The sequence below is a fragment of the Vicugna pacos genome, chromosome 16 (genome assembly GCF_048564905.1).
Source record: "Vicugna pacos chromosome 16, VicPac4, whole genome shotgun sequence".
In the NCBI taxonomy this organism is placed as follows: Eukaryota; Metazoa; Chordata; class Mammalia; order Artiodactyla; family Camelidae; genus Vicugna; species Vicugna pacos.
The window spans coordinates 12,206,084-12,229,665 of record NC_133002.1 but is presented as its reverse complement, the minus strand read 5'-3'; the positions used below and the strand labels follow the sequence as shown (position 1 = coordinate 12,229,665).

Here is a 23,582-nt window from a genome sequence, read left to right as displayed (position 1 = left end):
CTGGGGCTGCCCCGGGACGCGGGCGACGGGCACCACGGCTCCCGCGGTGACGCCCGCGGCGGATGCCCTCTACGCCCTCCTGCGCGCGTTCCGCTGGGCGCACGTGGCCCTGGTCACCGCCCCCCAGGACCTGTGGGTGGAGGCGGGACGCGCACTGTCCACCGCGCTCAGGGCCCGGGGCCTGCCCGTTGCCTTGGTGACCTCCATGGAGCCCTCGGACCTATCTGGGGCCCGGGAAGCCCTGAGGAGGGTCCGGGATGGGCCCAGAGTCAGAGGTAGGCTCCCCTGCAGGATGTGGGGCGGTCGGCCGTCCTGAGGGGCAGCGGGCAGAGCACCGAGCCGAGTCTGTGTGTCCGCAGCAGTGATCATGGTGATGCACTCGGTGCTGCTGGGCGGCGAGGAGCAGCGCCGTCTACTGGAGGCTGCAGAGGAGCTGGGCCTGGCCGATGGCTCCCTGGTCTTCTTGCCCTTCGACACTCTCCACTACGCCTTGTCTCCAGGGCCAGACGCCTTGGCCGCGCTCGCCAACAGCTCACAGCTTCGCAGGGCCCACGATGCGGTGCTCACTCTCACGCGTCACTGTCCCACGGGAAGCAGCGTACTGGACAGCCTGCGCAAGGCCCAAGAGCATCGGGAGCTGCCCCCTGACCTCAATCTGCAACAGGTAGAGGGACCAGGGAGGAGAGAAGAAAGGAAGAGAGCTGGGGAAGAGCGCAGAGATTCGCCAAAAGGGCAGAGGAGGCTGGAGGCAATGGGAAGAGAAGTGATTCGAGTTGATGAAAGGAGAGGAGGATGCCAGTAGGGAGAGAATAACCAGCAGCTCTACCTGTCCTGGAGTTTCCTGCGTCATGTAGAGGCTCTCATCTTGCTTTGGGCATCCTAGTGTATTGGAAGTGCTTCTAGAGAGTAGGCAACGAGACTTCTCAAGGCCAACTCCAAGGAGCAAACTCTAACAAACCCTACACTGCAACGTCTTTTGCAGTCTCCTTAAAAGTATACCCACTTCCAACATCACCATGACATACAGACTATAATAAACAGCTGGTGTTCCTAAGAGAGCAGGAAGGAGGGAGGATGCAGATCCAGCCTCCATGCCCAATTCAGAGATGTTTCCTCTGGGGCTTCATCTGGTGGTCTTAACTTTTTGAGAGCCTTGCATCTTATGAGAAGCAGAAAGGTCCCTAGGTGGAGCCAAGGGCTTCTATAATCATTTAGATTCACAGCTTATTCCCAACAACCAGCTGATAATACCCAGGATTCCCTGAGAACTTAGAAGCCCAGTTCAGACCATATAGTTCCACCCCATGGACAAAGCCTCTTTGCTGGCTCAGGGGATGTGGACCCCCTGGTTCACACCTTCATGAGTGGGGCAGGCCTAATCGACCACTCAAACTGCAGAGGGTGACAAAAAGTTTATTCTGTACTTCTCGCAGCGTCAGACAGGATAAAACTGGAGAGAGGACCAGGTTTGGAGGTGAAGGGACTCCTGTAGCCTGCCTTCCTTTGATGCGAGGGCTTTAGGCTGTTCCCCTGGGAGGACTGCCCCTTGGCAGTGGCGGCTGGGACGAGGGTGGGGCAGCAGGGCTTGCAGTGGTGGCCCTAAGGTGAAACAGGTTAGGAAGGGCCCCGGACAGACAGGGATTCTTCTGAGGAGTGAGGTAGAGTGCTTCCTTCAGCCAGCCCGGGCAGAGAAGAAGGGCAGAGAGCGGACGTAGGAGTCCAGTCGAGAGCGGAAGAGCTCACTTTGCACAGTTTAGCCCAGCGGGCACAGGGGATTCTTCACCACTAGTTCCACATACAGCTGTGGAGGGGGAGGGTGTTAGAGCCAGGCTTTGGAGACTTCTTGTTTTCAACCCCAAATCTAGTATAACCTCAAGGGTATGTGAATGCACGGGGATTAAGGGCTGGGAGGCAAACCCTCCTTGGGGAGAAAATGGTGGTGGGAGTATATAAGGACCTAAAGGGTCCCGAGAAAACTGACTTCAATAGAGAAACAATAAATTAGGATTGGGACAGGAAAGCTGAAGGAATCCTGGGACTCTAAGTGGCCATGGCTGTTGAGGCTTTAGGGGAAGGGTCCAAGGGGCTGGCACTGACCGCACTGTAGATGTGGTGCAGCACATCTCAGATGGGTCCCACGCCCAAGTCAGTATTCATGACAACCTTGATCCCAGTGGGTGTCTCGTAGTAATGGAGTTTGTAACGGCTAGTTTGGAAGGCCAGGAAGCCGTCCTTCCTGCAGAGATGAGGATGTTAAGGAATGGGAGCGTAATCTCTCCCAAAGAGATACTTCTGATACCCTCTAGGTTGACTCCCTCTTTAAACAAAATCGTTTGTAGGAGCCTGGGTGAGTAAAGACACCTCCCATCTTCACCCCTCAATTTAGCTCCTGCACCCAACCTCTAGGTTCAGATCTTCCCCACCACCGTTCCTGCCAGCTTCAGCACTCTCTCTGTCTTCTTACCCTCTCTGGGGACCAATGTCACTTCCACTCCAGAAAGTTTCCCCCACCCCCAAATTCCCTCCTTCCCTCAACATCCCCTCAGACTCCACGTACATGTCTAGCGGGGACATCTTGCTGACAAACGAGCGGATAGAGAACAGCATCCCGTACATCAGCTTGTATTCCTGAAGGGAGAGGGGCAGTTAGTTCTCGGTTGTTAAAAAGAGACGGGGCAGGGGTGGGAACAAGCCAGGGTTGGAGAGGAGGGCTGGACTGGGGCTATGTGCATTTGGATATGCGAGGTCACCCAGGTTGCGCGGGGCCCTCTGATCACCTCCTCCTTGGGGATCCCAGCTTCCTTCTTGCGGTGCCACTCGCTGTAATGCAGACACACTCCATTCCTGTCAAACAGGTACAGGTTGTGGACAGTCATCTGCAGGTCAGAGAATGTGAGCCTCGCTGCGGAACTGCCCACACTCCCTGGGCTCCAGTTCTCAGTCCCGGATCCCTCCAACCAGAGGGGTACCCAGCCCCCGGACTCACCGGAACTACTCGGAATGCCCGTCATTGGATACTTCCGGTTTCGCGGAGCCCCGCCCCCACCATATCCTCACGCTACAGCTCCACCCCTATGTCTCCCTCAGCCAATCGTGGCCTCCGGATCTGCGCGTGCGTGTTTAGGCTCGGGCTCCAGAAGTTGAGAGCCGCGGAGAGTTTTCCTGTGCAGGTGACGTCATCAAGGCGAGCGAGGCGGGGTTACGGACGGTGGGCGGGAGGCTGCCAATGGTTTTGAGTGCAGGGAAGGGCGCGAGAAAGGGGGTGTCTTGGTCTTCCTGGACCGGAGTTTAGAGGAAGAGGGCAATCCCTCGTTCCCACCTTGGCAAATTGCAGGGCTGAGGACTGGAAGTGTGGCGAGTAGTCGGAACGGTGTGGTCGGGGTAGAGGATCTCAGGCTAGGCTTCAGGCCCTGTACATTTTACGGACGTCTGAGGGCGTGATTGAGTGTTCACAGAGATTCTTGCGGGTAGTAGGGTGGGAGGGATTCTGGGGAGCCTTGCTATGGCTTTCTTGCCAGGAGGGATCGGAAGGGATGTATGAGAGGGTTGACCCTGGGTAGAAGGGGTGCCCTGGACGGAGGGTTGTGGGGAGGTGGGGAGCGTGAGCCCAGTAAAGGGCCGATAAGCCAGCTGGACGAAAATTAGGCCCCTGTTGAGTCTGAGTCTGTTTCACTTTGCACAGTCTGGGTGTGAGAACTTAAGAGCTCGGTTGACCAGTGATAGCCTGTGCCAGAGGTTGATCTGCAGCTATGGGCACTCTAGAGGAACTGCAGTGGTGCTGTTGCCCCGCAGTAGGTCTTCTGTCCCCACCCCTTCCTTGCTGCACCCTTCTTTCCCACCATTCCCAGGAGCTACGGAAAGAAAATCCTTTGCCCTCTCCCATGGCTTCTGGGAAATTTGGAAACCTTTCCTTTAACCAGAAAGCCTCTGTACCTTCATTCAACAAGGATCCTTCACTTGTAGTCTTCCTCCTTTCTCCCAAATCTTCCTTCTTTTCCCCTGGGCTCTCCTAAAGCAGAACCAGGAGTTCCCAGCTTTGCTGTCTGCAGTTGTCTCTTCCCTGTACTCATGGCAACATCAGCTACCAGCCCCAGCTCACCTCTCAGGGCCAAGGATCTCCTGAGTGATTCATCAGAAGCCCCTGGGCTGAACCAAGTGTCCTCTGAGGTAACCTCCCAGCTCTATGCTTCTTTGCACCTCAGTCGTCAGGCGGAGACCACAGCCTGAGCCCAGCTGTATTTACCCTCCACCTCCCCACCTCCCCACCTCCTCACGAGGTGTTAGATGGCTTGGCACAAGAGCTGAGTTGCAGCTTGTCGGCTGGACTGGAGAACAACTTGAAGAAAAAGGTGAGGGAGATGTGTCTTGGGGACCTCTGGGGTCTTGGGATTGGGGATGGTTAAAAAAATTAGCTTTACTGAGGCTTGAACTTCTATTTTTGGATTCCAATTTCCTTTTAACTACATAGTCAGCCATGCTTGTGCCTGGGAGCAAATGTTTTTGAGGGGGAGAGTGGCCTGGGCCACCATAATTTGGAAAATTGTGAAACTTCCTAATATTGTTTGTTTGCCAGAGACATCTGTGGGATGGGTTGCTGTGCTTTGATTGGGACATGGATGCTGGGAGTGAGGATAAGGTTTCTTCATCCCAGGAGGCAGCTAGGGACTTAAGGATAGCAGCAACATAGGCTAAGATCCTTCCAGCTCAAAACTATTTTGATTGTATAGCTCAAAATTTGGCATGTAAGTCATTAAAACATAGTTTAATCAATTATACGTGTTACAGAGAAGGTAGTGTTGGACAGAACAGGTGTCATAACCAAATTGCAGACTAGTTAAGCCTCCCAGAGTTTGAAAAACTGATAGCCATGGACTGCAGAGTCTTTAGATAGGGGAAAGGGACTTGCTGTCTAGCTGGCAGGAATCCTCACTATTCTTGTCTTAAGGTGGCCAGTTAATTCATTTACGTTACTTGTCTGGCTTCTGTGAACATTTGAGTTTCTTATTGGGTCAGTTCTGTTTTTTTCTTGCTTTCCCAGGTGCTACAGTAAAAATTATTGGGCTTTAGAGGTTACTGGATGCCATCTACCCTGGCAGTAGGTAAAATGTGGATTATTGCATCTGATTTCCACATGGCTCTTTTCTAGGATGGTTCCAAGCATATCTTTGAGATGGAAAGTGTTCGGGGTCAACTCCAGAGCATGCTCCAAACCTCACGTGATGTGGCCTATCGTGAGTAAACCCCTTGCCTATAGAGGAGAATCTAGATTTAAGGGATGAGAAAAAGTAGAGAAAGGAAGTGGAGTATGTGTGAGCTGGGGACCTAGACCTCTGAGAAAAGAGACTTCAGGAGGAAAGGCCCCAGTTCTTTGGGAGAGGGGTGGGAGGAGAGGGTAAAGGGGAAAGGAAGGACCTCTCCTCTCTTCTCCTTCAAGTGGTCCCTGTTCCCATCCTTACCTGACCCTGCCTGTGGATCCCTCTGGCTGCCTGCAGGGGATGCCCCTACTCCAAGCGCTGACTCGGAGAGACGGGAAGAGGATTCCTTTGACAGTGACTGTACAGCCACCTTGCTTAAGTGAGTTCTCCTTGGGGTTCTTCTGGCTGGTTCACTTTCTTTCCTGGAAGGCCAAGTGTTCTATCCATTAGTCTCCCTTTACTGCTTTTGTAGCTCTTAGGGACTTAAGATGCTTGTCACTTAGCTTTCAGTTTTCATCCTTTCTCTCCTCTGTTCTATCCACTTTACTCCTTCAGGTAAATGGGTATCTTCTGCCTAGTACCTGGCTTTCTCGCAGCTTCTAGTCCTTCCTCCTCCAGAGGAGTTAGCTTGTTTCTGCTGAGACTTGTACTTAAGGCAGTATGAGACGGAGGAGGGAGCACTATAGGGCGAATCACAGAACCTGTGTGCTGTCTGTGGCCCTGTCACTTATCTCTGAGCTTTTGACTTTCGGCAAGTCTCTTGCCCTGAGTTTCAGTTTCCTCATTTGTAAAACGTCACAGTCGGACTAGTGGATCTCAAAAGCTTTCCCAAATCTAATATTTTCTACCTGATTTGCTCAGCACCCGGCCGCTGCAAGACTTGTCTCCATCTAGCTCAGCCCAAGCGCTGGAGGATCTGTTTCCCCGCTATGCCAGCCTTCGGCCAGGGCCCCCACTCAATCCCCCGGATTTTCAGGGGCTGAGAGAGGCACTGGATTCAGAGCATACTGGTCGCAAGGTGAGATATAAAGCCTTCCTTCTGAAAGCAGCAAAGATTAGAAATAGGGCCGAGTGCTGGTAGTTAAGAGCCTACCAGCTGGGACTTTGCACACATGGCTCTTGGCTCTTCAGGGAGGCCTTCTTTGACCATCCTGTCTAGAATGGTACACCTCCCCTCCACGTATTCATTCAGATCATTCTGTTATTCCCTTCATATAGTTTATGAAAGTCTGATAGATCTTGTTTGTTTCTCCCCTCTAAAATCTAAGCTCCATGCGGGTCATATCGAATCTTGTTCAGCACTGTCCTCCTAAAGTCTAGACTATACCTAACACATAGAAGTACTCCATACATGTTTGGTGAATGAACAACCAACTTTGTTGGCTTGTGCAAAGCTTTTATAGCTATCGGTGAAATAATGAGCTTTATCTCTCTGACCCCCAGCCTGTCTGAAAGGGACAGAGAGAGGGACGACACAGAGGAAAAGTTGAAATCATTGGCTGTGCTGTCATTTTTGAAACCCTTTCTTCCTCTATTTTAAACTGCCAGGGCATGAATGAAAGGTTCTCCCCTTTCTCCTTGTTCTGTTGAATCATTGTGCCCAATAAGCTTATTAAGGCAGGAATAACTTCCCACTCTGCAGCGTGGGCTGCTGCAGCCCTGCCAAAAGGTTCCTGGAAATTTTTCTCAGGAGATTTGGGAAAGGGAAGAGCCTGGAAGCGAAGCCCCTGCTTCGTGAGGTGGCTGAAGAAGATGTTGGAGGTCTCAGGCCTCAAGGTTCCTGCTCTAGAATTCCTGATTCTCCTGCTCCAAACCTATTCTGTTCTTGGGACCCAGGCTCCCTGTCTCCAGCCCATTTCCCCATAGAGATGCTGGAAAGTTTGGTGCTTTGGTCAGACTAAGGATAGTAACACCTAGACTCCCCACCCTTCTTTTCAGCATTGTGAGCGCCACATTCAGAGCCTGCAGACCCGAGTGCTAGAGCTTCAGCAACAGTTAGCCGTGGCTGTGACTGCCGACCGCAAGAAAGATATCATGATTGAACAGCTGGACAAGGTGCCAGGGTAGCGGAAGGTGGGTGGGTCTTTCCATGGGGTGGGGCACCAGTCAATAGTGAATAGGAGGAGTCCACCCAGTGTTTCTTTGTTCACTTTAGGAGCTGGGTATGGGGTGGGTTTGCTGACTACTGGGAGAAGGTGGCTGTTGACCCTGCTCCTGTGGGCAGCAAGAGGGCAAAAAAATTATTTGAAATTCTGTCTGACTTTCCTCTCCTGAGACCCTGGCCCGCGTGGTAGAGGGCTGGAACCGGCATGAAGCTGAGCGGACAGAGGTGCTTCAGGGACTCCAGGAGGAACGCCAGGCCGCTGAACTCACTAGAAGCAAGCAGCAGGAGGTGGGCAACCTGGATCACGCGGCATTAGAACCTAGTCACTGATGGCTGGGTGGAAGAGGGTAGAAATGGCTCTGGGATCAGGGTTCCCAACAGATTGACCTCAGTCTTGCAGTAGCGGGCCTGACAGTTCTCCCATTTCTTCTCCCTTCACTGTTTCTGCTGTGAAACTTGCATCATTGATCATCTTCCCAGTTTTCCTCACACCACATGGTCTTCTCTTTGGCCTGCAAGTCGTTTAGTTAATTCTTGCCTTTAAAGTTTACGTTGTTAATTATTTTTGAAATATAATGTACAGGGATTCCCCTCAGTTCCTCTGTCCTGCATTCCTCTCTCCCCGAAAGACAGTAACCCGCCTGGAACAAAGCCTTTCTGAGGCCGTGGAGGCCCTGAATCGTGAGCAGGAAAGTGCCAGACTGCAGCAACGGGAAAGAGAGACCCTGGTGAGAACGCTGGGCAGGGTTAATTCCAGTAGAGGCTGTTAATTACTTCAAGAGGGATATGGGGTTTTGGTGGATTGTGGGAGTTCATAATTTGAGATGCACCAGGGCAAAGTGTGCGTCTAATTCTGCTAGTTCTGCTAGATACACTATAGAAAGTGAGCTCTTTCAAAGTAAGTTTGAAAGACTCTGCAAATTGTACCTGCACTAAAATTATCTGTGGAACTATTGTAAAATATAGATTTCTGGGACCTTTTCCCAGAGGTTTTGATATATAGGAGGTTGGGGAACCTAAGTATTTTCAGGAATTTTCTAGGTGATTTTGTTCAGCTAGGTTTGGGAACTCTGGTCTAGGGCATAGCCAAAAACGGTATGGGATGAGCAAGTTTCTAATTGCTGAAAGGATGAGATGATTACCCCTATGAATTAGTAGCCAGGTTTCGAATTTCTTGCATGCATGACACATGCTTGCTACATGCATGCTGTTACTTGTATTCTTAACAGGCTACATCCAAGAATGCTGATGACCTAATTACCTCTCCCTCATAAAACAAAATAAAATAAAACAGAACAAAACAAAAAAAGAGTGCTGATGATGGCTGCCGATTGGCTAATGCATAGGTGTAGGCTGGATTTTGTAGTCTTTCTGGAATTTCTTTTGATGATGATGGTGATCGCTGTTGTATGTTGAGTGTTTACTACATACATGCCAGACACTGTGCTACATGCTTTACATATGCTTTATAAATCTTTTGTTTCATTGAAGCACAATATTGCGTCAATTTCATATGCTTTTAACTTTAATCCTTACACAGTAGACTGTACTGTTATGCCCACTTTACAGATTAGGATGTCTGCCTGAGAACACATAGTAAATGCAGAGTTGGGATTCATCTGAGATTTGACCCCAGATCTACCTAATTCTGGAACAGAAGCTCTTATTTACTACATTATAATCCTGCAGGCTTGTTAAGTGTTGCATTTTAATGGATATAATTCTCAGTGGTCACATTGTGTGGGAGTGAGGGGCAGATTGCTGGTCTCTTGAGGACATGCTAAGGATCTTGGTTTCCTCATGGGGCTATAGGAAGAGGAAAGGCAAGCGCTAACCCTGAGCTTGGAGCTAGAACAGCAGCGGTGCCGGGCCCTGCAGGACGAACGGGATGAGGCTCGGGCTGGGCAACTCAGTGAGCGTCGACAGTTGGAGACCCTTCAGGTGGCCCTAGAAGAAGAGCGGCAGACCCGGGCCCAGCAAGAGCATCAGCTTAAGGGACGCTACCAGGCACTACAGGAGGAGAGCCAGGCTCAGCTGGAAAGGGAGAAGGTAAAAGCGGCAGTTGGAGAATGGGGAACAGGTTAGGGACAAAATAATTGAATGAGGTGGATGTCAGAATATGTGGCACAGGGACTGGGATGGAGAGGGAAGAACTGTATGTGGGAGAGAAGATTGAGAGTATAGGGCCTGCAGGAAGGGCTGGGGCATCAAATGCATGGGAGGACGAAGGGTGAGATTAAACAGAGATATCAGGAAATAGGTCAAATGTGAAGAGAGAGGAGGCTTGGGTTTTAGGGTTTGGAAGGATGAATCAGGGAATTGAGGTAACCAGGAGACAGGAAATGAGGTACGAACTTCAGTTTGATTTCCCTTTCTTAGGAGAACACCCAGAGGGAGTCGCAGGCAGCCCGAGAGGCGCAGCAGCAGCTGGCCTTGGTGCAGTCTGAGGTGCGGCGGTTGGAAGGAGACCTGGATACAGCTCGCAGAGAGAGAGATGCCCTGCAGCTGGAGATGAGCCTGGTGCAGGTCAGGAGGCAGAGGGCTCCTGAGGAGCGTTCCTGGTGAGGAGAAGTGGGTCTGAGGCAGAGGGACTTTAAGGAGTCATGGCAGACACTCCCATTTCTAACTAGAATTTTGACCTTTATGGACCTCTGTTTTTTTGTGTGTAAAGGGCAAATTAATGAGTTTTAAGAGACTTTTTTTCCTTATTAATGATTGACTTAAGGAGATACCCAATTTCTGAGTTAGTGAGGCCAGTGTTTGAAAAAACACACTCTTTACTTTTCACCTCGCCCATTGAATTGGAGGACTGACCACGTGGAGACTCATTTATCACGGAGGGCCAAGGGCAAAGACGTTAGTAAACAATTCAGTAGCAATTTATAAGCTGCTGTGTCCCCTGAACCGGCGCTAGCTGTGTGTGTGAACGCGTGCATTCAGTAAGCCTGTTGAAGGCCCGTCTATGTTAAGCTCTGAGTTAGGAGCTGGGAACAGTCCTGGCCAACAGGGAGCTTACCAGCTAGCTGGGAAGTCTGTCTAGTAGTTGTGGTTGCTGGATATGTGGTAAGGATATGTTTAGTTTTGTAAGAAATCACCATAGTGTCTTCCAAAGTGACTGTACCGTTTTGTATTTCCAACACCTATGAATGAGAATTCCTGTTGTTCCACATTCTCACCAACATTTGGCGTGTCAGTGTTCTGGATTTTGGCTTTTCTAGTAGGTATATAGTACTATGTAGTGAATTTTTTATATCGTCAATTGTATTTTTCAGCTCTAGAATTTCTATTTGGTTCCTTTTTATAATTTCTATCTCTTTATTGACACCTCCTATTTGTTCTTACATTGGTCTGATTTCCCTTAGTTTGTTGTCCATATAGTGTCCATAGTTAAGACTCTTGACTTAATGTCTTTGACTAGTAATCCCAATGTCTGGGCTTCTATAGGGAGAGTTCCTGTTAGAGTCTCTTTTTTCCTTGAATGAGGCATATTTTCCTATTTCTTTGCATGTTTTATAATTTTTTGTTGAAATCTGGATATTTTGAGTACTGTAGTAACTCTGGAAATCATATTCTTTCCCTCCTCAGGGATTTCTTTTGATGGCCACAGCCATCTGTTTGTATAGTGACTTTTCCAAATGGTTTTTGCAAATAGTATTTCTTGTTGTGTGTGGTAATTGACATTTCTGTTCCATTGTCTCTGTGATTATCCTGTGACCTAACAGATTTTCTTAAATGTCTGGGTTCCCCTTCCCCTTGCCCCAAAAATTTTTTAAAAAGAGTATATATGTCTCTTTAAATCTTCTGATGAATTGAACCAGAGAAGTCTCTGTAGCCCAAGGAGCTCAAAGCAAAAGCAGTTGTCCTCTCTGGTTCCTCAGGGAACTGCCAGACTGACCAAGACTTGCAGTCCCACATTTTTGGAGGATAAGGTCCTTACTGCCCTTGCTTCAGGCAGCCACTCTAGTAACATGGGGCTAGGGATAGGGGATGGTAGCTGGTTCACACACGCAGCTCTCTTACCAAAGTTCAGCAGCCTCTTCCTTCAACAAGCACCCTCCTGGTTGCTTCAGGCATCTGATCAGGTTTCAGAATTCCCAAATAGTTGATTTTGACAGTTTTTTCTGAGCTTAATGGTTGTTTTGGTATAAGGACTGACCCCTGATGTTTCCTACTCTGTGTGACATTACTCTTTTTTTCTTTTATGATCACTCTTTTTTTTTAATTCTATTTTTTAAAAGTAAAAAACCACCATGAGACATTATTAATTTGTTTTATAAAGTCAGTATTCATTTAGAGGTATCCACATAATTTACTACTTTCTTTGCTTTTCTTCCCTTCTTTGAACTCAGACCTTCTGTCTGGCATGTTCTACTTGGTGGCAAAATCCATCTTTCTTTCTTCATTCATTCATCTATTCATTTATTAATTCGCTTTTGAAAATGTCTTTATTTCACATTCATTTTTGAAATAGTTCCTGGGTGTGAAATTCTAGGCTGGCAGTTATTTCAACATACTGAGAACATCATTCTGGCTTCCATTATTGCTGTTGAGAAGTCAGCTCTCAGTTGACCACTCTTGCTTTTGAAACTTTCTCTTTGTAGTTTTTTATCAGGTTTACTGGGGTGTGGTTCATGTATTTTTAAAAAAAAAAAGAAAAGAAAAGAAATTCTTTTGGGGATTCTTTAGTCTTCTTGCCTAAGTGGAAGTTGTCTTTCTTCGATTCTGGAAAATTCTGTCATTATGTCTGCATATCATTTCTCCTCCATTATCTCTGCCATCTCTTTCTGGAATCTGATTGAGTATATTTGAGCCCCTTTCCCTGTATCTATGTTGCTCATCCTCTGTTTTGTATTTTCCATCTTTTGTATTTTCATGTTCACTCTGGATAATTTCTTGTCTTCCAGTTCACTAATTCTCTGTCAACTTTGTCTAGTCTACTGTTCTATCCACTCATTGAGTTTAAATTTTCATGTATTATATTTTTTATTTTACAACTATTATTTTTATTTTCAAATCTTTATTTTTCATAGTTTCTTGTTCTTGATATTTTCAAGTTTGCCTTTGATTACTTTAAACTGTTTTATTATCTATAGATGATAATTCCAATTTCCGAAGTGTTTGAGGATCCTTTTCTACTGTCCCTTGTTTTTGCTGGTTCCCATGGAGTTTAGTTTCTTTAGGCCCTGTTAATTTTTTACTGTGTGCTGGACCTTGTATTTGAAAAATCATAGTCATAATTTGAGGCCTATAATGAAAGTATTTTGCTCCAGAGAAAATTTGCATTTGCTTCTACCAAGCCCTGAAAGACACTGTAAGTCCAGGATCAATTTAAACCAAACTTTCCAGGTTGGGATTCCTGGGTGACTCTAACTGAGCTTTAATTTTATGTAGACTCTTCCACTCAGGTTCACCTTCACCCTGAGGGTGAAGCTCATTGAAATCTCAGTTTTTTTTGTGGGGAGTATCTCCAGTTAGACTCTGTAACTGAAGTGGGCCTTGGCCTTTGATTTCTGTTCATTTGCTTTTGAAAGGCAGTCAAAACAAAGGTTTCAATTTCCTAGGATAGGGCAGATAACCCCAAGGTAAAAATGGCTACCTACCACACTTGCTAAGCTGGCCAGGCTCCCATTTTTCCTTTACTTTGGCCTAGTAATTCCGTACTATTTCGTTACCTCTTTGATGCTTTTTAGGAAGGTACAGATATAGATATAGATATAGATATAGATATAGATATAGATATTTTTTTAGTATTTTATTCAGTTTGTTTGTTTTTGTTCAGCATTAGATAACTTAATCTGCCAGTACTAGAAACATGATCTAATCCCCCTCTTCTTATACTTCAAAATAGTTTGTAAGGTTAGATTTAATGTATTTCTTGAATACTTGATATTTGATTACTGACTTTGTTTCTTTAATATTTATAGAAATATTTAGGCTTTCTATTTATTCTTGAATTTTTTTGGTGCTCTCTCTATATATATATTTAGTCTATATTTTGTAATCTGTTGACTTAAAGTTGTTCATAATTTTAACCTTTTAATGTCCATGGCATTTTTTCTACTTTTTCATTCTGGATATTATTCATTTGTGTCATCCTCTCATCCTCTTTTTTTAAAACCGTCTTACTTGTGGTTTAATTGAATATATTTTCCAGAGAATTAACTTTTGGCTTTGTTGATCTTTTTTAATTTCTATTTTTTTCCTTCCTGTACTTTATTTCCTTCCTTATGTTGCTTTATTCTGCTGTTCTTTAAAAAAATCTTCTTAACATGAATGCTTACTTGTTCATTTTCTCAGCCTTCTCTTCTAAATTTCTCCGTAAGTACTGATCCTGTAACTTATCCTGTGTGATAGTTTCTTTATTGTTTGGTTCTGAATAATACTGTCTTTTTATATAATTACTCTTTGATCTCCTGGGTTATTTCCAAACTATAGGGTGTTTTTTATTATTGATTTATAGCTTATCTGTTTGTGATTAGAGAGCAGGGTCTTTTTTAAAAATTACTTATGTATATGTATTCCACCCACCTTTTTGTTTTGAAATATTTCTACTTAAAGAAATGTTGCTTGAATAGTAAGTATAATGAATACACTAAGATTCACCAGTTGACATTTTTGCTGCATTGTCTGTTGTCTCTCTGCACCTCTCTATCTCTCTCTTTCCCCACCACTCCCTTTTCTCTTTCTTCTTGTCCCATCCCCATCATTTGAGAGTTTCTTGTGGACATTGTGAGAGAATATGCTATTTTTATTATTCAAATTTTTTGAAAATTATTCAGACTTATGCCTTAATATATGGTCAGGTTTTCTAAACATTTCATGTGTGCTTGAAAATACATGTTTTATAGTGGCTTGGTGCAATTTTGTTTGAGTATTTCTTTTTGTGTCTAGTTTGTTAACTATGCTGTTTAAATCATTATGTTCTTTTTTATTTTCTTCTGTTAAAATCTCACTGAGTATGGATTTGTCTGTTTCTCTTGTAGTCTGTCAGATTTTGCTTTATACATTTTGAGGTTATTAGATGCATATAATTTAAAAAATTGCTGTACCTTTCCTGGTAAACTGAATGTCTTATCCTTGTGATTACTCTCTTTATCTCTTATAAGGCTTTTTGCCTTAGAGTCTATTTTTGCCTATATTGCTAGATCTATATTAGTCTTTATTTTGCATTCTTTTTTTAGTGAAGTATAGTCAGTTTACAGTGTTGAGTCAATTTCTAGTGTACAGCATGTTTCAATCAAGCATTTTTTTAGATAGAGTTTCCCTGACAAATATTTTTCTAACCTTTTTACTCCAACCATTATATATTTGCCTTTTAGCTGGAACATTAATTTAATTTATTCATAGCTGAATCTATGTCTTAACTTTCTATCTTATTTTGTCTTGCCTATTCAGTGTTTATTTTCTTCTTTCTTGTCATATTTTAGATTTACTATTTTTTCCTCGTTCCACCTTTTTCAAATAGCTTGGGTGTTTCAGTGGAGAGAGGTGCCATTAACTCAGGCAGGAAATACAGCAAAAGAAGGTTTTAGGGTAGAAAAACAAATGAGCTCACTTTTAGATGTGTTTTATTTGAGCTATTCGGTAGATTTCTGGGTATATGGGCTTAAAGCTTAGAAGAAAGTCCAGTTTAAAGAGAGAGATTTACAAAGGGTTTTAAGGTATATATGGTAGCAAAAAAAAAACATGGCCTAAAAGCATCAGTGATGCAGAATGGTAGGATATGGTCAGAAAGAAAACTGAGGCCAGAACTCAAGGAATCATTTGGCTTTGATGGGCAGCTGGAGGAGAAGCAATCAGCCAAGACTGAGGAACAGTCGGACAGGATGAGATGCAGGGCTGCTGGTCCCATGGGAGTGAAGGGAAAAATGATTTTAGAAGGAAAAAGGCAGGTGTTGCAGTGAAATCACGTAAGATAAAAGACTGAGAAATAACCACTGTGAGATTTAGAAATTAAGTTCTTAGTTGTGAGTGGAAATGTCAGTGAGTTGAAGAAGGAATATGAGGTGAGAAAACAGAGACAACGATTCTGCTTTAGGAGGAAGGAACGTGGACATTTATTGAACCCCTGTCCTGGGGGGGTTTCAGGAGCTGCGCCAGAAATACTGCATGTGTTATCTCAGACGTGGTAACAGACTTGGTTGTTCTGCCTATCATTTCTTTTGGTTAAAAAAAAAAACATTTTTTTGGTCCAAAGTCATTTTTACTTTTGTACACATATAAGGTGTGAGCATCTTAATGAGGAAAGGAAACCTCTTCCACTCCTTGTGGCCGAATTCTTGTTCTTGATCCTTTAGGCTTATGAGGGAATGTTGGTATGTGGGTTTTTTGTCTACCTTGTATCCTCCATCCTCTTCTAAGCCAAACAGAACTGAGCTATTACCCCACCTCCCCTTACCCCCAGGCTCGGTATGAAAGCCAGCGGATCCAAATGGAGTCGGAGTTGGCCGTGCAGCTGGAGCAGCGAGTGACAGAGCGGCTGGCGCAGGCTCAGGAGAGCAGCCTGCGGCAAGCAGCCTCCCTGAGGGAGCATCACAGGTACCCCGGGCTGGAGGGGTGCCACCTCTCCCCCCAGCAGCAGCGGGTGTTGGTGCCCTGCCCAAACCCTCTCAGACCCCTTTGCCATTTTCCAACACACCGGTGCTGTCAGTCTCTCCGTGAGAGAGCTGCCTTCGGGTTCACAGGGAGAGCCAGACATGCTTGGGAATTTTCAGTCTTCATCCCGTGGGAAGCAGCACTTAACCAATAACTGGTGGGTACAGGAATATAAATTTCCAGCTCCCTAGCCCCTGGTGGGCACAATGCTAAGCTGTGACCTACAGCATCTCCAGAATTACCCTGTGGGATTGAGCCTCCTCTGCCTACTCCCCTACCAGTTTTTTTCTGGAAATGCTTCTTAATTGAATCATTTCCCCATAAATCCTCACCTCAGTCTCTGCCTCTGGGGAACTCATCCTAAGACACCAGCTGTCCTTACCTCTTTCCTGAACCCCCCTGTGCCGGGCCCAGGTTGGCCAGCTGGCTGGCTGACTCTCACAGGCACACATTCTGGTTTTCCCTTGTTTGATTACTTCTCCTGTCTCCAGACTCAGTCCTCCTTTCTCACCTGTGTCCCCTCAGGAAGCAGCTGCAGGAGCTGAATGGACAGCACCAGCAGGAATTGTCCACCCAGTTGGCTCAGTTCAAGGTGGAAATGGCAGAACGAGAGGAAAGGCAGCAGCAGGTGGCTCAGGACTATGAGCTCAGGTACCGGTCCCTGGAGCATCCCTGTTAGGCCTCAGCCTCCGTGGGAATGGTGACAAGTTGCCTCCCCTGAGACCTGTCCTTTCTGCATGGGCCCAGCTCCTTTCAGAATTTCACATGTCACCTTCCCTTCTGACTCTTCCTGTTGTCCGAGTCTCTGCTTTCTCCAAGGCCCCACATCACCCCTCTGGCTTCTCTTTAGACTGGCCCGGGAGCAGGCGCGAGTGCGTGAACTGCAGAGTGGGAACCAGCAGCTGGAGGAGCAGCGGGTGGAGCTGGTGGAGCGACTCCAGGCCATGCTGCAGGCCCACTGGGAGGAGGCAAACCAGCTGCTCAGCTCCCCTCTCCTGCCGCCCAACCCCACGGTAGGCCTCGCCCTTGACCCAAGCTGCTCAGAGCTGTGTTTTGATCCTTTCTGTGGAAATCGAGCTCCCTCCCAAGGGAAGCCTGTAGTTCAGTTCCTGGGACCTTCGTCAGGAAAAATGTCCATGGACTTCTGCAAAGAATAACTGTTTCATCCAAAGAAACCTTTTTGCCGTGGCCATAGCTCACTCAGACTGGCTCCACTGCCTTGGGCATAATTTCCTTCTCTCTGCCCAAGAGGTGGTGAGTAACATGTGGTGCTAGTTTTGCCAAAGGGCAACTGAATGAATTATGATGGTCAGGGCCAGAAATTGGTTGGGATTCTCACCCTTAATCCTCATATTGGCATCACCTACTTCCTTCTTTTAATTATTAAATGTTTATTATGAGCTAAAATAATTTTTGGAATAGGTAATAATATGCACATGGTTTCAAAAAAACTGTTCACAAATGCATACAGTGAAAAATGATCTCCACACTATGCTGGCACCTCATTCTCCCAGTCCCTCCCCGCCCCGAATCAGCCACTGTTCCTAGTATCTTGAGTGCCTCCCCTGCCCCCAAACAGTAGCCTTCCATTCACGGTTATATGACTTTTTATTTAACCAAGTGCCTATTGGTGGATATTAAATTTGCTTCCTATATTTTGCTTCTGCAAACAGTGCTGCAAGCGGTATCATGAATATATGTCTTCATACAAGTATATGTATAAAATTTCTAGAAATGGAATTGTAAGATGAAAAATAAGGATGTTAATATTTGATAGAAATTTGATAAATGTCCCCAGATCTCCTTTTAAGGACACTATGCTAATTTGTAATCCTATTAAAGCGTCTGTACCGTGTCTTGACTCTTCAAATGCACTCTCTCTCATGCCCAGGTTCCTCCAGTCAGCCTATCCAGCCCTGGGCCTCAGGAACTGGAGAAGGGGGAGAGGAGGATGTGGACTGTGCCCCCTGTGGCTGTGGCCCTAAAGCCAGTGTTGCAGCAGAGCCGGGAAGCAAGGGAAGAGCTGCCTGGAGTGCCGCCTGTTCTCTGCAGCCCCTCCCCAGATCTTAGCCTCTTGCTGGGCCCCACTTTCCAGAGCCAGCATTCCTTCCAGCCCCTGGAGCCAAAGCCTGATCTCACTTCATCCTCAGGTGACTGGGGACGGAAGTTACTGGGGTTCCCTTTGCACACACTGATTTGCTCCCTCTTGTCTAGCTTCCTTTCTGTCCGAGACTTGAGCATTTAGTTTCCCAGATGTCTAGTGACCATAAGTTGCAAGGAGCAGAAATCCACTCAAGTTGGTTCAAGTAAAGGGAATGAGAAATGTGATGTATCTGTGGTTAATGAGAACTGGGGTTGGCATCAGGGATGCTGCCGGGAACTGGGGCAGCTGTTCCTCCTCTCTTTGGGCCTGTGTGGGCTCTAGACTCTGCCATCCGGGCATCTGCTCCTTCCTCTTGGTCGACCAGCCCTCTCTCACTCTGGTTCTTGCTCTCACAACTTTGGTTCGCTTGAGCAGCTGTGACTCTGACTCCAGCCGAAACTCCAGACAACCCTGCAGAGACATTGGTGTCTCTGTTTCTTAGGTCCAGTTTAAAGAGAGGCAATCTGATGGGTTAGTAACCATCCCTTGGATCAGCTGACCTTGAGTGGTGGCCACCCCTGTGACAGGTGGATGGGGTGCTCTGTGTGGTGTAAATATGACAACCCAGGTCAAAATAAGAATGAGCGTGTGATCCAGTGAAGGATCCGGAACAAGTCTATTGATTTTTACTTTTAATTTTATTTATTTATTTATTTACTTACTTATTTACTTATTTATTTAAATTGAGAAAGTGTCAGTTTACAATGTTCTATTTCTCATGTGCAGCATGCTTCAGTCATGTATACACGTACATATATTTATTTTCATATTCATGTGGTTACCGGAGGGGAAAGGGGGTGGGGAAGGGATAAACTGAGAGTTCGAGATTCGCAGATACTAATTACTATATATAGAATAGAAGTATAAGTTTCTTCTGTCCTGCACAGGAAACAATATTGATCTTAAACCATTCTGTGCTGTGGTGGCGTTTATTTACTCAGAGTCTGAGCACCACAGCTTTCCCCTGACTGCACTTCTGTCGCAGAATTCAGCTGTGCCATCTTTCAGTTGCCGTCAACCCTTCCCTCTCCAGCTGTTTTCAACTTTGATCATCTCCTAGTTGTGATACTCTGCTTATACTAAATAGGCTCCTTCCTTCCAGGCATTTGGTGAGTTGATTTGTGGAGGGGCCCCTTCCCTCTACAACACACACCCCTGTTTCACTTGACAGCGGAGGCCTTCTCTGCAGTCGGAACCTTCCATCCCGATCACAGGGCTGAACGGCCATTCCCTGAGGAAGATCCTGGGTCCGACAGGGATGGCTTCCTAAAGCAAGGGCTGCCGCCCGCTTCCCAGCTTCAGGGCCTCAAGCATTTTTTGCAACAGGTAAAAGAGGGCCCACCTGTGCCACCTGGTTATCTCCACCCCTTCCTCATTTCCTCTTTCTGCTCTGGGAGTCCTGCACTGTGGCTTCGTCCACCTTTTAGGACTAAACCTTCCAACTAGCTTCTGCCTCTCCCAGCCCATCTTATTCTTACTACGGCAGTCCCTTCTGGAACTTAGGTGACCAGTCCGAGCTCTTACTCTCCCAAGACACAGAGGTCTCTTTCTTCATCAGTCCTCAGGGAACCTTACTGTCTTGTCCCCCCAGCTGCTGGAGACAGCACCCCCAAGCAACGAGAACCCCTCTGCCGACCTGCTGCCCACCAAGTCCGGTGAGTGTCAGCTCTGAAGAAGGTCGGGGCTGGGGCTGGAAAAGGTGGGAGCTGGTTATCAGGGATGGCGTTGTAGGAGCTGGCAAAGGAGACAAAGCTTCATGAAGGCTAAGGTGGCAGGACTTCCTTGGCTGTTTGCCCCATTTTCTGATCTTGAATCTCTTCCCTTGTGCTAGGTCCTCTGACTGTCCCAACTTGGGAGGAAGCCCCTCAGGTGCCACGCCTCCAACCTCCTGTCTATAAAACTAACGTGCCCTTAACCATGGCGTCCAGTCTTTTCCGGGTCCATGAGCTTCCCTCAGCCCATTCACAGAGCGGTGGTCCCCGCAGTGGCTCCCCAGAGAGAGGTAAGAGGTCACAGTTTACTGGCAGATAAGAAGGGAAAGTCTCAGGCGTAGAGCTGGTACCTGCAACTGAAGGCTCTCTGGGATTTGGAGAGACGGGACACAGCCTGGGGAGAGGCCCTGGGATGACGACCTTTACTGATGTGTCTCAGGTGGAGATGGGCTCGCATCCTCAAGGCAGCTGATGGAGGTGTCTCAGCTGCTGCGACTCTACCAAGCTCGGGGCTGGGGGGCGCTGCCTGCGGAGGATCTGCTGCTCTACCTGAAGAGGCTGGAACACAGCGGGTACCAGCCTGGAGGGACGGGAGGAAAGATTAGGTGGATGGAATCTGGATTGTGGCCAGGCAGATGGGTCAGGCAGGGAAGAGCGGAGTGTGCATGTTGTCCATTGAGTAGCATCGTTTGTCCTTTTCTGGGGAAGAAGTGAGGGCAGATCAGTGGCTCCTCCTCTTCCTCCCTCTCTCACTCCTTCCCACCTCTCTTTTGTATCTACCTTTCTGTTGTTTCTTAAAAGAAAAATCTCTTCTTCATGTCTTTCTGCCTTAATTTTTTCTTCTTTATTCTGTGACTCAGAACTCAGAATCCTAGATTGTGACCATCTAGTATGTCAGTATTTGATTCCACTAATGTCTCCTCGTATTTGATCCCTGGGTTTGTCTTGTTTGTTTGTTCTTATTCTTAAGAGACAGAACTGGGGAATAATTCTTCCACCCAGTGTTGGGGAGAGTGGGAGGACCAGCTCCCCCATCCTCATCCCTTGATTTGCATGGCAGGACTGACAGCCGAGGGGATAATGTCCCCAGAAGGAACACAGGCTCCCGCTTGGGTGAGATCCCCCGGAAAGAGGTGAGGGAAAGTAGGGCAGGGGCGAGGGGGGTGGAAGGGCTCTCACTGACTCGTCCCTCCACTTCGCACACTCCTCCATCGCCTGAACCCTCCATCCCTGTTCCATTTTCTGTGGCTTGTTCCTTGCCCTGTGCCAATTCTGGCCCTCCCAACGCACAACGCCTTTCCTCAATGGTGGGGGACTGAGAGGACACGACGCTGAGTTTTCCTTCTTTTCCCTCAACTCTCAGATTCCTTCCCAGGCTCTCCCTCGCCGCCTCGCTACAGCCCCTAAGACTGAAAAGCCTCCAGCTCGGAAAAAAAGTGGGCACCCAGCCCCTGGTAGCACGCGGAGTCGGGGGGGAATCTGGAGATAAGCCCCTTGCCTTCTCCTCTTCTTTGTTCTCTTCTTCTTTTTATTATTATTTTAATAAATGCTCAATAGTCTGTATGAGAGTCTCTGACTCATAGAAATCTGGAAAATGGAGGTTTTATAAGAAACCACTTTGTGAAGAAACTCATTCTATTCTATTTGGGTATGTTTTTATCTGTTTCTGTTTTATATTCTGTGGGAAAAGACATGAATGCTTTGAAGGAAAACTGTCCGTGGCTGGGTTTGAGAAGTTTCAGTGAGCCTAGGCTCGGTGTTGAAGCGTGACTGGCTCTGGCTCGTAGTGGAATTGTGGGTGATTCCTATTTCCTTCTTTATTCATTTCTGTATTTTCCAACTTTTCTAGAATAAGACTGTATGGCTTCATAACCAGAAAAATACTTTTAATAAAAGAGTAAGTTATTGTATAAAGAATTTGAGTAAAAATTTGATTGTTGGGGAGACAGTTTTCTCTTTTTTAAGGAACAGGTAATTCTTCCAGATTGCATTAGTAGGATTCTGATGGACAGATTCTGCCCCAGCCAGCCTGTATATTATGCTGTAATTGTCACTCTTTTTAAAATATTTCATTTTTTTTCCCCCTTAAATAGTTGTTTATTGGCAATACGCTGGAAAGGGTGATGAAGTTAGCGTACACAGACAACACCATGCACCAATGTCACCAGGGAGGCAAGAGTGACAGGAAAGAGCAGTCTGGAGCCCTGGGTGAGGCCTCCTCTCTTCAAGAGTGAGTGTGGGAGGGGGCGCAGCCTGGAGTGTTGAGGGGGCAGCCTTGGCTCGGCTTAGTAGGCATGGTTAGCTCAGTGTGGCCACTCCCGCAGTGCCCCCTTGGCGCGGACATGAGTGATAATGACACAGGAGGGAGGGGGCAGGGCACAGCCATTAAAAGAATGATGCAGCTGTTGAGGATACGGCAGAAAGTGGACAGACCCTCCTGCGCCCAAGATGGCGGAAGACTCGACCCCCGTCCACCTTGAGCCTCGTTATACCTCATTGTACTACGTCAGCCGCTAAGTGACACCCGCCAGGCGCCACGACGGTTCCCAGGCTGATGTAAAAGGCCAGAAAGTGGGCGGGGCCCAATTCCTGGAAATTCCCCCCCCCTTCTCCCCAAATAGTTAGAATATTCCTCCGACTCATTAGCAGGGGAGGGTCTAACTCAGTGATAGAGCGCATGCTTAGCATGCACGAGGTCCTGCGTTCTGTACCCTGTCCCGCCATTAAAAAAAAATAAATAACCCCACACTCCAGGGCGCACTCACTTTCTGAGACGGTCTGCATTCTCTCTGTGGACTGTGTATCTCTCTAAATAAACTCGCTGTCACTTTACTATGGCTCACTCTTTTTTTTTGTCCAGAAATGGGCAGAAGACCTAAACAAGCAATTCTCCAATGAAGACATATGAATAACCAATAGGCACATGAAAAAATGCTCAATATCACTAATTATCAGAGAAATGCAGATCAAAACTACAATCAGGTACCGCCTCACACCAGTCAGAAGGACCATCATTCAAAAGTCCACAGATCATAAATACTGGAGAGGGTGTGGAGAAAAGGGACCCCTCCTACTATGGCTCGTCTTGAATTCTTTCCTACTCCCTTGTTGCAGAGACCTGCCCGAGACCTGGCATGTGACGGTTCTCTCCTCCAGCTCCTGCAACGGTGTGCCAAGGGGCTCTGCCTGCCAGCTCTAGAGGCCGCAGGGTGGTGCTGAATTCTGGGACAGAGAGCTGTCCTCAGCAGTCCCTTTCTCCATAGGGCGAGGCAGGCCTTGGGATTCCCCATTTCTGGGAGCCTGAGAACCCTGCTCAAAGCACCAGGCAAAGGTGAGCGGTCTTACCGGACACCCGCTCGAATTACCCCATCTTCCAGAATGGATAAACAAATCGTGGTCTGGCCACACAATGGAACATTATTCAGCCTTTAAAAGTGTCACCTGCACAGCGAGGCCCAACAAACCGAAATGCTAGAGTTTGGAGCAGAGGAAGGTTTATTGCAGGGCCCAGTGGTCGGCTCATGCCCAAGTTTGGCCCCCCAACTCCCCAGAGGGTTTCAGCAAAGCAGTTTTAAAGGCCAGGTGAGGGAGGGGTGTCCCAGGATATGTGGTCAGCTGTGCACAATTCTCTGAATGGTTAATAGTGATCAATCCTTAGGCTCCAGAAGGTCTGGGAGCTCCGCTGATGATCACCACGTAGCTAATTTCTTCCCTCCCCTGGTGGTTTTAGCATCTGAAAAACTCAGGAAATACACATCAGATACCATTATCTAGGTATTTCAGAGAGGTGCTACAGCAGAGAATATGTGAGGGAGTCTGTGCCAGGAAGGCCC

At 47.1% G+C, this 23,582-nt stretch overlaps 2 protein-coding genes and 1 pseudogene across 3 annotated transcripts; 2 read left to right on the top strand and 1 right to left on the bottom strand.

The window, feature by feature from the left end:
• The first annotated feature begins 148 nt into the window (after positions 1-148).
• Positions 149-802, top strand: LOC140686464 (retinal guanylyl cyclase 1-like). The gene is made up of 2 exons (XM_072940713.1): positions 149-275; positions 360-802. Exons 1-2 carry the CDS (start codon positions 206-208, stop codon positions 800-802), a joined length of 513 nt encoding a protein of 170 aa, XP_072796814.1. The 5' UTR covers positions 149-205.
• Positions 803-1,397: 595 nt separating this feature from the next.
• LOC102543354 (trafficking protein particle complex subunit 1-like) lies at positions 1,398-3,049 on the bottom strand (annotated as a pseudogene).
• Positions 3,050-3,122: 73 nt separating this feature from the next.
• On the top strand, positions 3,123-21,666 carry LOC140686462 (centrobin-like). 2 transcript variants are annotated; one of them, XM_072940704.1, is made up of 20 exons: positions 3,123-4,167; positions 4,278-4,349; positions 5,147-5,231; positions 5,493-5,574; positions 6,057-6,213; positions 7,134-7,250; positions 7,471-7,587; positions 7,929-8,027; positions 9,112-9,348; positions 9,679-9,825; positions 15,704-15,837; positions 16,420-16,545; positions 16,745-16,907; positions 17,786-18,044; positions 19,209-19,363; positions 19,629-19,692; positions 19,869-20,039; positions 20,189-20,321; positions 20,810-20,882; positions 21,113-21,666. In XM_072940704.1, exons 1-20 carry the CDS (start codon positions 4,069-4,071, stop codon positions 21,236-21,238), a joined length of 2,616 nt encoding a protein of 871 aa, XP_072796805.1. In that variant the 5' UTR covers positions 3,123-4,068; the 3' UTR covers positions 21,239-21,666. The 2 variants fall into 2 exon arrangements, with proteins under 2 accessions (XP_072796805.1, XP_072796806.1); XM_072940705.1 differs by having other exon boundaries at positions 3,124-4,349; positions 5,435-5,574.
• The last annotated feature ends 1,916 nt before the right edge of the window (positions 21,667-23,582 follow it).